This window comes from Coturnix japonica, chromosome 4, assembly GCF_001577835.2.
Source record: "Coturnix japonica isolate 7356 chromosome 4, Coturnix japonica 2.1, whole genome shotgun sequence".
In the NCBI taxonomy this organism is placed as follows: Eukaryota; Metazoa; Chordata; class Aves; order Galliformes; family Phasianidae; genus Coturnix; species Coturnix japonica.
In genome coordinates, this window is record NC_029519.1 from 74,708,489 (window position 1) to 74,721,362 (window position 12,874).

At 40.6% G+C, this 12,874-nt stretch overlaps 1 protein-coding gene across 5 annotated transcripts in view; it reads right to left on the reverse strand.

Moving 5' to 3' along the window:
• The window catches only part of ADD1 (adducin 1), a 47,158-nt gene that overhangs the window by 1,106 nt on the left and 33,178 nt on the right, over positions 1-12,874 (reverse strand). For 2 of the 5 annotated variants that reach the window (XM_032444078.1, XM_032444076.1), the window contains exons 11-16: positions 11,036-11,137; positions 10,124-10,213; positions 9,188-9,280; positions 4,560-4,716; positions 3,022-3,117; positions 2,255-2,289 (exon numbers count right to left, since the gene is read on the reverse strand). In XM_032444078.1, coding sequence (XP_032299969.1) covers positions 2,255-2,289; positions 3,022-3,117; positions 4,560-4,716; positions 9,188-9,280; positions 10,124-10,213; positions 11,036-11,137 — 573 coding nt within the window. Of the gene's footprint in view, positions 1-2,254; positions 2,290-3,021; positions 3,118-4,559; positions 4,717-9,187; positions 9,281-10,011; positions 10,030-10,123; positions 10,214-11,035; positions 11,138-12,874 lie in introns of those variants that run through there. The other 3 variants (XM_032444075.1, XM_032444079.1, XM_032444077.1) reach the window with 3 other exon arrangements.

The following is a 12,874-nucleotide window of genomic DNA, read 5'->3' on the forward strand; positions in this document are numbered from 1 at the left end:
TCCTTTCTGCGCATCATTTCACAATGAGCACATCTAAAGCTCCCTCCATTTTTCATCACTGCGCTGCAGCTGAGAAGCGCCTCCTTTGTGGTGTCAAACATCTCTTCCTTGCATAACATGAGTGGAATTTGGAACTAAATCCAGGCCACTGGCAGGCACAAAAGAAAAGCATCTTTTTTCCCCCAGTTTAAAGCTGTATTAAGGTTGGTTTTGTCTTCAGACCGTCATCTTCAGAACACTAAAGGCTTTCAAAAGAATTCACAGCACACAGTTTATACTTCCCCCGTTATCCCCAGGGAAAGAACAAACTGCCCACCTCGTTACTGCCAGACCTGCAGCCCTACACCATCCCCATGGATTGTTCCAACCTGTCTCCCCCCGAGCACCGCAGCCATCTCAGGTGTTAAGCAAACACAGCAAACCAGAGCTCAGCTCCAAACGCTCAACGCAGGTTAGAAGTTTAAAAGTTATAGCGCGAGAAGGGCGTAAAACAGCAAAAGAGAGAAAGCAATGATGTTCACCACACGCTGTCTCCTGAGCCTCTGGCCTAATGTGTACAGATGTGTCATATACATACATAGTCATAGAATGGCCTGGATTGAGAAGGACCACAATGATCATCCAGTTTCGACCCCCCTGCTATGTGCAGGGTTGCCAACCACCAGATTATTCTGCCCAGAGCCACATCCAGCCTGGCCCTGAATGCCTGCAGGGATGGGGCATCCACAGCCTCCTTGGGTGACCTGTTCCAGTGCGTCACCACCCTCTGTATGAAAAACTTCCTCCTAAGGAACGTCAGAAGCACCCACAGCTCTGTACCACCACTCCCATCTTGTTGGATTGGATTTCACTGAAAGCATCAGCCTGCTTTTAGGAAGGTGCCATATCGGACCGTCACTCAGATTTGCCACTTTAGAACTTCTTACCACGGGCACCTGGGAAGCTCCAGGCACTGACAGCGCTTGCCAGCTGGGCTAAGCAGTGCATACATGGAACAGGACTATCCCTCCTAGATTGCCAAATTACCAGCATCTCCACTAAACAGAGCAGCATGAAGCAAACACCTGCTCCCCGTCTGTCTGGCTCACTAAGGGCACTGCTGGACCAAGATTAGGAAGATTTATCGATTAGACACAAAATCTGCAGTATAAGAATCAAAAAGTACTCTGAACATTTCAGGTGTCCTTTCCTCCTGCCCCCATCAGAGCAGTCAGGCCTACAGCCATTTTCTCCCTCTCTATTTTGGCATAAGAGAGCTTTGAAAAGTAAAATTAATACTTTTATTTACAACCAACATTTACGAAAATAAAGGTTTACGGTTTTTTTAACATAAACGTATGAGGACAAACACACCAACTGGGCTATAACTCAACATGAGACACTTTTCCGACTTCAACCACACTTTAACAGGAAGGATATGAGAAGAAGAACTGAGGAGTGGTTGCAGACAGAGAACACTGCTGCCATCAGGACTTGTGCCAGCCAAAGCTGTCACGGCCTGCAATTTCTATTGCTCCAGTCTCTGAAATAAGCGCTGTATGTTTGTCCTGCAAAGCTCACACACCAGAATTGTGTTTAAAAGAATGCTCAGGGTTTAGAACCTCAATAGTAGCATCCCAGTTCTCTACATTGCAACTTAATGTTCGTATCTATGACAAACACACTGACTTCCAGGTACAACAGGACACACAAATGGAGTGGGCCAAACATCCTTATTACTTTCAAGTATAATCTGAGGTAGCCCTGCAGCGCTGGCTGAGACAGCTGTAGTGTTGCTGCCACCAAGTACTTGCTGCCCTTCCTTGGCTGGAGTTTCCTTACAGCCAACACATGGGCAGCTCCATTTCCACCTCCACACAGAACCCTGCTGGATTATCAGTGTCAGTGTTGCTCTGGAGTAGATAAGGGACTTTCATCACCTGGTCTAAGTCAGGCAGCAGCAAACCTGGGGCAGAACTCTCAGACCTGCTTCAGCTACAGCTGGAAGACAACTTCAGACTATTCCTTTTGAAACTGTAATAATCAGACACAGGTATGGAAACACACAATGTCTCTTCTGCAGTGTCTTTCAAACACAGTGCACTTGGACACAGGGTCCGTAACTCCCCAGAGCTTCGTGACAGAAGGAAATCAGTCTCAGCTGAAAAAGCTGCTTTTTACAAAACACAGCAACAACAACAACAGAAAATTTGGAAACAAAGAAGCAGGAGTGAAGCAAAGCACGTAAGCCGGTCAGAGTATGGAATGATACTTACTATGGTAACAGGTACTCTTTAGCATATCCATCTCCTGTTTGTAACGCAGCCACAAGAAGAAAAAAGCACAAGTAGAGAATCTATGCATTCATCACAGCCATTGTGTTAAATCAGAAGAATGGTTGCAACCATTCTTATAGAAAACAGAATGAGATGAAGTAGTGAATGAAGGACTAACAGACAAGTGATATATCCGATGTACAAGGTAGAGGAAACAAGACAAGAATTAGATTACACCTGTTCAAGAATGTTATTGCATCTTTTTGCAAGGAAATTACAGACCCCCAGCCCTGACTCATTTCAGCTTTAATTACTACGGAAGGTTAGCAAATAATGGAACTAATAGGCAAACTGAGTTGGAAAGTTATTTACTGAGGTGTAATCCAAGTACAATAACATTTAAGAAATGTGCAATTACTGAAGGAGATTTACCAAAGCATTTGATTTGTGCCTGGTTCAGCACCAGACATCATTTCATTTCATAAGAGCAATTCTTTCTTGCAGAAAATAAGCCATAAATTGGTTGGTAAACACAAGCCACGACAAGGCAGTTCTGAAGAGATTCTAATTTTGTCTTTATATTAATGCACACTTCTTTATTATTGCAGACAGAACTCCTGTTACAGGTCAGTGTCGTATGTTTTAGGCAGTATCCAAAGAACACAAGAAGAAATTGACCCTTATTAGATACTAGTTGACAGATGTTCATGCGTCAGTCACCAGCGATGCAGTTAGTGGCTCCCCCGGCCCCCAGAGCAGGACATACCTTCCTCTGCTTTCATGAGCGTGCTGGGGGGGGTGCATGCAGAGCTGTGCTCAGGGGGACTTCTCTCTTTCTGGTGTCTGCCATCTTCTGAAGGTTCTGCAGATGGGACAAACAGACAGAATAGTTCAGCATGGGAGAACACCGACGTGTCCTTCAGCTTCACGCAAATGAGATCTGAACACATCTTTATCTGAATCAAAATTCTGCCAGAGTATTAAATACCATCAAAACAAGCAAAGGAAATTTCCTGACAGCAAAACTGTTCAAGCCATGGTCGTGCTTCTGACTTCTTGTTTTGGTCTTTAAATAAAAGAACACGAATAGTGTAATTGTTTATGAGCCGGTACATACAAGAAAACTTGTGAGAAAGATGACTAGGAAGACAGGTTAATGTGAGGGGAAGTGCTATCGGCCCAATCCCAAACAGAGCTCTTTTGCTTGCTTTGGATGTTTCACTGAGACTTGGAGTAAATGCAATTGCAAACCAAGAGGTAAGAATGGAGGACTGCACAGATGATCAGAGAAACATGCAGTAATTAACTGATTCAAAACCCATTTCACAGTGGTTTGCAATATTTGCTATTAGTGAGAGGAGTATTTGCTCCCCTTGCCTCCAGGTTGAAACAGCTGAAAACATTAAGAGAGTTAGTTCATCATAGACCAGGAACAGCACACAAACACTGTCTGGGCCACTCACCCAAACAATTACAAAGAGAAATCAGACCCACAGATAGGATTCAACTGACAGAATCTCCACATGATGTACAGAATTTGCTCCTTAGATTGCAAGTGTAACTGTGCCATATTCATAATACCTGAGGTCTGAGCCAACAGGTCAGGATTGGACCTTAATGCTTTGATTGCTGCCGTATGAAATTCCTTAAGGGAGGAATTCTGCCCATCTAGCTCTTCATTTCATGGTTGACATGTGTGATCCCAGTCCCCAGACAGTCCAATACTTGAGTAACTGAACATAAAGAGTCTCCAGTGGTTCCTACATTGTCTTATCAAGAAGCAGAAGCAGGGAGCACATGTTGTTGAAGAAATCACACTTCTGCTTCCTGTGTCAGTTTCAAACCTTATCAGCAGAATTGCGGAAGCATTGTAACTATCATCCTGTACAGCTGCACACGGGTAAAGCAGGGCAACTCCCTCAGGTGCAGGATGACAACTTTATATGCAGGAACAACCTCGCTCTACAGAGATTCTCTCTTCATTAGGGCACATTTTGCTGGGGAAATCCTCATGTTGTGCCATTTCCAAACAGCAGTTATACTTTGTTCTGTCTTCCCCAGTCAACAGATTCTCAAACCCACAAATGTCAGCAAGTTAGAAAACTTTACCAAATACGCTGTAACACTTCCATTGCACTTTCTATCTCAAATATTATTCCAAAATCCTTAACTCATACTGGAAAAATTGTAACATACAAATAGAATAACGTATCCATGGCCTTTGCAGATATAATCCACGCTCCAATGACTCATAACTTGCTTTTATTACAGACTATTGCAGAAAACACACACAGACAAACCCACCTTCTGGCCCCTTCTGCTTCCTCTCTACTTCTTTGCGATATTCCTCTAGCTCTCGATCGGTGAGTTTGTTGAAGGGGTTGGGTCCTGTTGTGCTCACTATCACTTTGGGCTGATATTCCTTCTCAATTATTGCCTTTGAAGCAGTCACCAGTTCTCCCTGGCAAAAGAAAACGAAGACACATCTGTAACCAATAGTAACTTGCAGAATGCTGAGAAGTACAGTGGCTGTAAAGCAACCAAGGTGATAACCTGAAAAATGCTACACTGGTTTTCATTTTGATAATTAAAAGAAAAAACCCCATGTTGGCTTTTTTTACTCTTTTTCCTCCTTTCAAACATACAGCAGGTTAACACAAAGGACAAGGTAGGTGCTGACTGCTCCTAGAGGCACATCAGTGTGTCCACCAGGGACTACCCAGCATTAAGCACTAAGTCAAAGAGCTGAAGTACATGGAAAATCACATACAACTTTCTTTTTCTCCCCACAAAAGAAGCAGGACAGTAGGCCCAGGGGCATGGCCATGGGGGCACAGAATACCTGTACAAGTTACATGACTCAGCTCATAGTTTTTGTTGTTTTGTTGTGTTTTTTTAATTTTATTTTCTTTAATAAGAGAAAAGCCATTTCTAGTAGCTGCGGCATAACATCCAACAGATGTTATAGTAAAAAGCCATCCTGTGTGTGTGCTGTGTGCACAGGATTAACTGTTAACTGTAAGCAGAATTAATTAAGGTTAGCCATTAGGTTCTGGGTTAGCAGATTCACATCTCTAACACTTGCCATACAAGCCACATAAAAACGTTATACAAATGAAAATAAGAAGTTAGCAATTCTGAGCACAACAAATCCTAACGAACAAAGCAGCTGCATCAGAGATTCCCGAGTGGTAGGACTGTAAGTCTGTGTTCTCTAATCAAAGACTAAAGCCATTGGCCGTTCACCATCTCAGACACAGAAGATGCTTGCCTGGACACCTACTGTTATCTGCCAGCTCACTTGTTTTAGCGTTTGTCCTTCCAATGGACATACAGAGCTCTAGTGCAGCTCAACTTTTGGTTTGACACCACCAGTTTGGATCTCCACTCCTTGTGAAGCCTGAGCTGTCTTTTGTTATTGAAAAGAGGTAACAGAATTCCATTACCAAAACAGAACGGGGTATTGATTTGCTTCCATCACTTTCATATTTAAACAGTGTTTGTATCAATACTTGAAAGAGATCATTAGAAAGCAGAGTGGACCAATGCAATGAGAAGTGCACTGCAGAACTGAACATTAAAGAGGCACAGTACTATTCTGGATGCCAACAGCGCTTCTGACAAACTGCCAGCATCAGGCTGGTCACTTTGACTTAAGTAATTTGATGGCAATGGTATTTGCCATGTTATAGCTGAGTATGATTGAACTGAGAGAAGTGACACTGAAAAAGATCAAGCAACAACAGAAACTGGATTTGGTACCGTGGGTTTGATCTCAAAATCAGGATTACAGTAGAGACCTAAAGGCAAAATTCACGTGCTAAAAACTGTTTCCAGATTAACACACCGAATTTTGCTCAGTATCAATAATCCAGGACCAGTTCAAAGGTCACTAACAAAAGTTATAAGGGTAAAGCGGTCAATTTAAAGAGGAAAATAAATCCAAGTAGTAACTTAGTAAGCTTTGCAAAGCCATTCCTCTAAAGCACATAAAAATCCAACGCATTGCTTCACAAGGTAGGACACAGAGCAGCCTTCCAAGTCTAATGCAGACAGACATCACAAAGCAGAAATAGAAAAGTAAGACAGGACAGAAGGGAGCACAAAGGACTGAGGGATCGCAGGGATGTATTGCAGGTCTTTAGAACATAAGGCTAATGTAGACAGACAGAGTCTGACTGTGCTGTTTGGAGACTCCTACAAACATTCACAGAAACTGAATGTGAAACTTGGTCTGGAGTTGCTTTGTGAATTCAAGACACTGCAGAGAGGGAATACATTTCCACATAGAAGACTGGCACAGTTTCATCAAATAGGGCGATGATGGAAAATGAATGCTCTGATGATTCACCTGTATTAAGCTGATTCTAGCATTAGACCCATGACAGAAGTTTAACTGCATGTGTAAATTGAGCATCAGCATCATCTCCACCAGAGAAATTATGACCAGGAACAGAATGCGTTTTTACTCCTAAGAACTTGGTAGGGGGCAAACAGTCCCATAGGGATCCAAGAAAGCAACGCTCAGTTATGACTAATGATACATAATGTACCTTCATTCTGAACATGGGACTTCACGTATCCTACAAGGCAGTTTCCCATTATCAAGTCATTGTGCACTTTTCCACCATGCTGCATGACTGTCATTTACCAGGCAAGCACTTCATCGTCTTCTCAGGGACAGGCAGAGCAAAACTGGCACCTTTAGAAATGCCAGTTTGTCTCTCACCCAGACACAGATCACAGTATCTGTCCAATGTTAAGTCACACTTAATACAATCTGACATTAATGCAGAGCCTTTCTCCGAAATAAAAGACAAAGGAGAATCTTAGAGGACTGTTTGTGTAAAGGTCACCGTTACAACACAGTGCCACCTCGGAGGCAGAACTGGGAGGCTTCTCACAAAGAGCAAAGCCATAGACTTTTCATGTTAAGGAACAGATGTGAAGCAGACAATTCTCTTGTACTCAGATTGCTCCTGTTGGGAGTCTATGTGCATTCTTATCAGATTGTAGAATGGTTATTGGTGAGAAGAACCAGCATTTCCTCTTGGTTCAGCCAACAAGTTTAGTTAACCAGCTCTGGAACAGAAAGAACATTCATGATGCACGAGGAGTTTGCGCTGGGACACGGGCAGGGCTTCTCTGAATGCTGAAAAAGCCAATGGTGAGGCAAAATGGAGCATGTACCACTGCAGCCACAAAGCACAAAAGACTCAAAGCACTGCATGCAGACTGTTCACAAATAGGACTTTTTTCCCAATCAAAAGACTATGCAAAAGAATTTAATTCAAATCTCAACATTAGTTGAAAACACAAAACACGTTAAGCCTTACTGCAGTTGGATGGAACTTTTTACTTTAATTGCAACTGAGTGTCTATGGACTTGTCAAGTGATGACTTTTAATTGTCTGGTACCTAGAAGTCCGCAGGTCCCTGGTGTGCAGGTCTCCTTAAAGCTTCCTTCCTTGCCAGGTTTATGTGCTGACATAAGTTTGCATTGCCTTTTCTCCACAGTATTGGATTAATTTTCAGCACAATCTTTCTAAGGATGGTATCTTTTAGAATCTTTGCCATCAACAGGAAATTCTTTAAGCACTCAAGTCACAATACATATGGAGATAAGAAACATAAGGAAATTGGCCACTCCTACTGTCACTGACATTTGGATCTTACTTTAGACACTTTGACAACACCACAAAGAGGAAACATCACTTGGGTGTTTAAACACTAACAGTCAAATTGAAACTATCTGAGCAGTTTCACAGAGTGATAATGACATTATTCAACAGCAATGCTTGAAAAAGACTACAAATGTCTCCAGTGAAAGAAACTGCCTGCGTTGTGATACCAATGAATTTTGCTTACAAACATCATATTTCACTTTAAAGGTATTATTATCAAGCAGAGAAGCTGCCGGGATAAAGGGCAGGCACTGCCTTGAAGTATTAGATTTACTTCTCTTCTTAAACCCAGAAATAGTATTTTACTACTTCTCCTTTCAGAATATGGATAAAACAAACTGTAATCTGAAAAATACCTTAATCAAATCCTCCCTTTGGTATGCTGACCCATAACATAGATTGAGCGCACTAGGAAATGCTATGAAGTCATGTGATTTGTAACAGTGTGATTCAAATCATTCTGGTTTTTTGATGGGCAAACTTTTTATATTCTTATGAATATGAACTGCTGGGCACAGCCTGGACCAGGATTTAAGCTGAAATACTGCAGTACATGAGAGACAGACACTCATCTACACCACGTGCTCCTGTATCACTAAGAAACCCCTCCAACACCCAGGAGAGAAAGACAAGTAAGGGCTGAGTGTTTCCAATGTGCAAACTCTGTTTATACTCAGCTTCAAATGACAACCAGACACACATCTCTTGAATTTATTCTGTATTTAAAGTATATTACTTTAAACACAAGTGTGGATACGTTTTGAAAGACGATGTTATTTGGATGTGTGGGACGTCAGTCAATAACCTTTGAGTGGAAGAAGTGTTAAGGAAATGACATCTATCTAACAATGTAGGATCAAAACTTGACAGTGTGATGTGACACGCACCAGGCTTATGGATATCTCCGGAATTCCACTGATATAATCAAACTCAGATTAAGCTACTTCCAAATGGACTTCAAATTAGAAAAAATTAATACTAATAGCATGCAAAAAACCCCAACTACATGCAGAACCTAATCAGAACTTTAATAGCAAAAATATTTCCTAATTAGTTTCTATAGGCAAAGAAAGACACTTTAACAGGGTAAAGTAACTGTTTGTATAATCGCAAATACATAATTTGGAGATCCATTTTATTTTTTTCTATAGCTAAATCATCATCTAAACAGAGGGAAGAGGTCAGGGTAAGGAAAAGGTAAAATGAAGGGTGAACAACAGTATTTAGAGCAGTATGACAGGGCAGTACCTTTCTAACAGACAGAGATTTAGCGGGACTAAAGGCCTGCTCTGTGAGATCGAGCCCTTCAATAGATTCCGTACAGTCTGAGAGGGGAGCATCCTGCAACAGTAAATTGAGTAAACAGAGCAAACCGAGCTCGGGCTTTAAAACATCAACCAAGAGCATTATGTGCTTGCTAAAACATGCAAAGAAGCAGTAAACTGGTAGATAAAACTGCAGTGACAATGAATTGACATGCACACACATACGAGGCCCAACGTAAGTAAAGCTATGGTCACAATAAGACTTGCCAAACTTCTTAAAGTGAATCAGAAAATGCATATCAGGGCAGTTAAAGCACTCAGATATACAGATTTTAAAGTCTCTCAGGTGTGTTTAACAGAGTAGCTGCATAGCTCTAATTATTTTATATTGAGCTATGATTCAGTTGATGTCTATAATACATTCAGATACAGTGCTTGAAAGTTTTACTGATGTATAAAAGTTTTCCCCAATCTGCTCTTCAAATAAATTATGAGTTAACATACATTTAACACACAGCACTACTGCCCACTGTAAGCCTGCTGTGCTCAAACAGATACATAACCTTGGAGAGCAAACAAACAATAAGTTACCACAAAGACCAACTGGTTTTGAACAAGAATCTAGCCTATACAAATAAGCCTTTTGAATTTCATGCATTATGTTCAGCAAAAAATAAAGAAAATTAAAATAAAAACAAAAAAGAGGAGCATCCTCCACAGACATGCTTGGGCTACATGACCGAAGCCTCTGAAATTTCTAAACCTGAGCACTCTAGCGAAGACAACAGTGTTACCTCTAAGACTTACCTTATAAAAAGTTACTCTCTGCCAATTAAAGAATAATTTTATAGGGACACATTAGGTGAAAGCAGAGGACACGGCTGATTAGCGAATGGTTTTAGGCATTTTATACTCTCACCTGTACAAGACTCCTGTCCACAACTACACCAGAAAGAACCTGTGACTGAGGGCCTGCAGTTTTAATGTCTTGTAAGTTTTGCTCTCGGATCTGTAAAGGAAAGCAGCAGAACACAACCATGTGAACAACAGGAGAAAAGCTTTTATGTTGTGAAAGGGGTTGGGTGAACGTGCCAACAGGCTGCGACTTGTGTAGAAAGCTACAGCCCTACCCATCATTAAAGCTGTGCTTATTAACACCAGTTTGGCCCACAGGTACCACAGCATGTACTCTCTCCTTACAAGTGAACTCTGAGCACAGATCTGTACTCCTCCCATAAGCCCTGCACAGACTTTACCATGACATAACACTATGTCCCATGTTCCATATGGCCATCATTTAAAGTAAGCAAAACATCCAAGAACAAGCTAAACACTAACAAGATGCTGGTGTATATTTTATAGTTTAAAGAAATAAAGTGATAAAACAGTTGTATTCAACACCTTCCTGTTGGAAGACGGGTGACAAGATCTGAAATCTGAACGCTGGATAAAATACAATACAGGGAAAAATCTGTAAACTCTGTCTGCGTTTCAACTGGTGAAATCAAAACAGTTCACTCATATAAGAGTATGAGTTTAGGGATTAAAACTACTACCATGAACTCTGTGGTTGTCATCTTAGAGGTAGATGGTCTGACTAACAAAAGACAATACAAGTCTTCAAGCAGTGGATGGTAATACCATCTTTTTCTCAGAGGAGTTCAGAACAGCTAGGAATTGTTTTTGTATCAAGTTAGAAAGGAGAAAGGCAATACCAAAGTTGTCTTACTGAAGTAAAAACATTCCATTACAGTGAAGTTAGTCCATCAGAAGCACGTAACTTAACATAATTATAATAAGAGAAATACAAAAAGTTACTACTGTTACAAACCTTGTTCCTCATTTCTTGGACCTCCTTTGGATTAGTGTTCAATGGAACAAACAGGTTAGGGACAGTAGAGGTGGCAGTTCTATATCCATCCTCTTTAGTCCACTGTAACGTCAAGAACAGTTGAGCAGTCAGAATTACTGTAATGGCTATGGACACTCACAGCAGCAAATTCACATAAGAACTGATCATGCATTATACATAACAGAGAACTGAACCAATGATTGCATTCTTCTATTTGTTTCTAAGAATATTTAAGTTGCTTCCTTCTTCAGCAATATAAACTGCATCTTCAGATACATTCATAAGTATCAGAATCATTTGATTAAGTCAAGCTAGTAACAACAACAACAAAGACCAAAGATCTGGTTCTACTTGCAAATAGCTTTCGCTCAGCGCTATGCAGTTACTGCAGCTACGTGCAGTTCAGAGATAATGAAGACCAAGAGGTCTTTAAGCTCTTCTGTGCACTTGACCACACTGACAGCTGCAGGGTTTCATGTTTCTTTGAACGATCTGCTTCTCACTTTGTGAAGAGCTTTGTATGCATACAGGAGTAGCAGAACTCCAACAGGATTAGTTATTTGTAAGGACACATCAGAAATTTCAAAGTGAGTTCATACGCATTTAAGAAGGAGATTGTATCTCACCCAAAGTACAGCAAGATCGAAAACACAAGTTCTAAAACCCTGTCACTGCCATGTTCATTTTCTGCACTTGGTGTTTTTACACAATAGCACGAGAGAGACAGAGATCATTGATTCAATCCTCTGATACTCAACAGACATCAAAGCGAACTTAAAGCATAAGATGACAGGAGTATGAAAAGCAATGTGATGCCACTAACCAGGTTTAGTGAATGATTCTGTACTGTGAAGCAAGAGTGGGCATCACCAAAGTTTTGCATTACAATCAGCTAGTTCAGCGAAATGTTCTGTTTCCAGAATTAGTTTCTGCACAGACAATCTGTAGCTGTATCAGCACAGCAACCTACAGGAACAGTTTGGTGATGTCGAATATTTTATAACTTACAGCTTCAAAGGTTACAAAAATATCCCAAACACAAACTGTAAGCGCTTTATGGGTTCTTCATAGAAGGTTGCTTTATTTGATCAGTGCATTTACTATGAAGCTGCCCTCAATTTGCTGCATAATTAACTTTACAACTTGCTATGTTTGTTATATGCGCTGTCCTAATTTTCAATCACTATTGCATAGAAAATGCACTCAACAGTAAAGCAAACCAGCTTATAGAGCAAACGCTATGCATTTGGTCTTTGATAACTTCAAGAAATAATAAGATAGCCAGAAACTGTCAAACTTCAAAAAGCAACAGAATTTTAAAATGTTTTGCAACTGTAAAGTAAAAAATGGGATGAACATGGAGCTGTGAAATACTCACTGATGATTATCTTCTCAGATAAAAACTACTCCAGCTTTTTATTAAAGATAATTTTTAGTCAAAACAAATATAGAGACAACCTCAATATAACAAGCTATTTTTTCTTATGTTAATAACAAGCATTAAGAAATTCAGACATACAAACCTGTTGTAACGTATCAGTTTTTCTACTGCTTCAGCGTATCATTAAACAAGCCTAGTTTCCAAACTTTGCTTCAATCTTTCACTGATATTTTCAAATATAAAATACTGCCTATTTTGTGAGCTAAGATTAAAAGCACAACATGCTCCAAATCCATGCCTAGCTTTAAGCTTTCTTCCAGTAAAGGCCAAACTATGGCTTAGTTGATGGTATGAACGCTGTATGTTCACTAATTAAGCCAAAGTAACAAAAGAAAAATACCACAGACAGATCCTCGATGGTATTTTTTCCAGGTGTT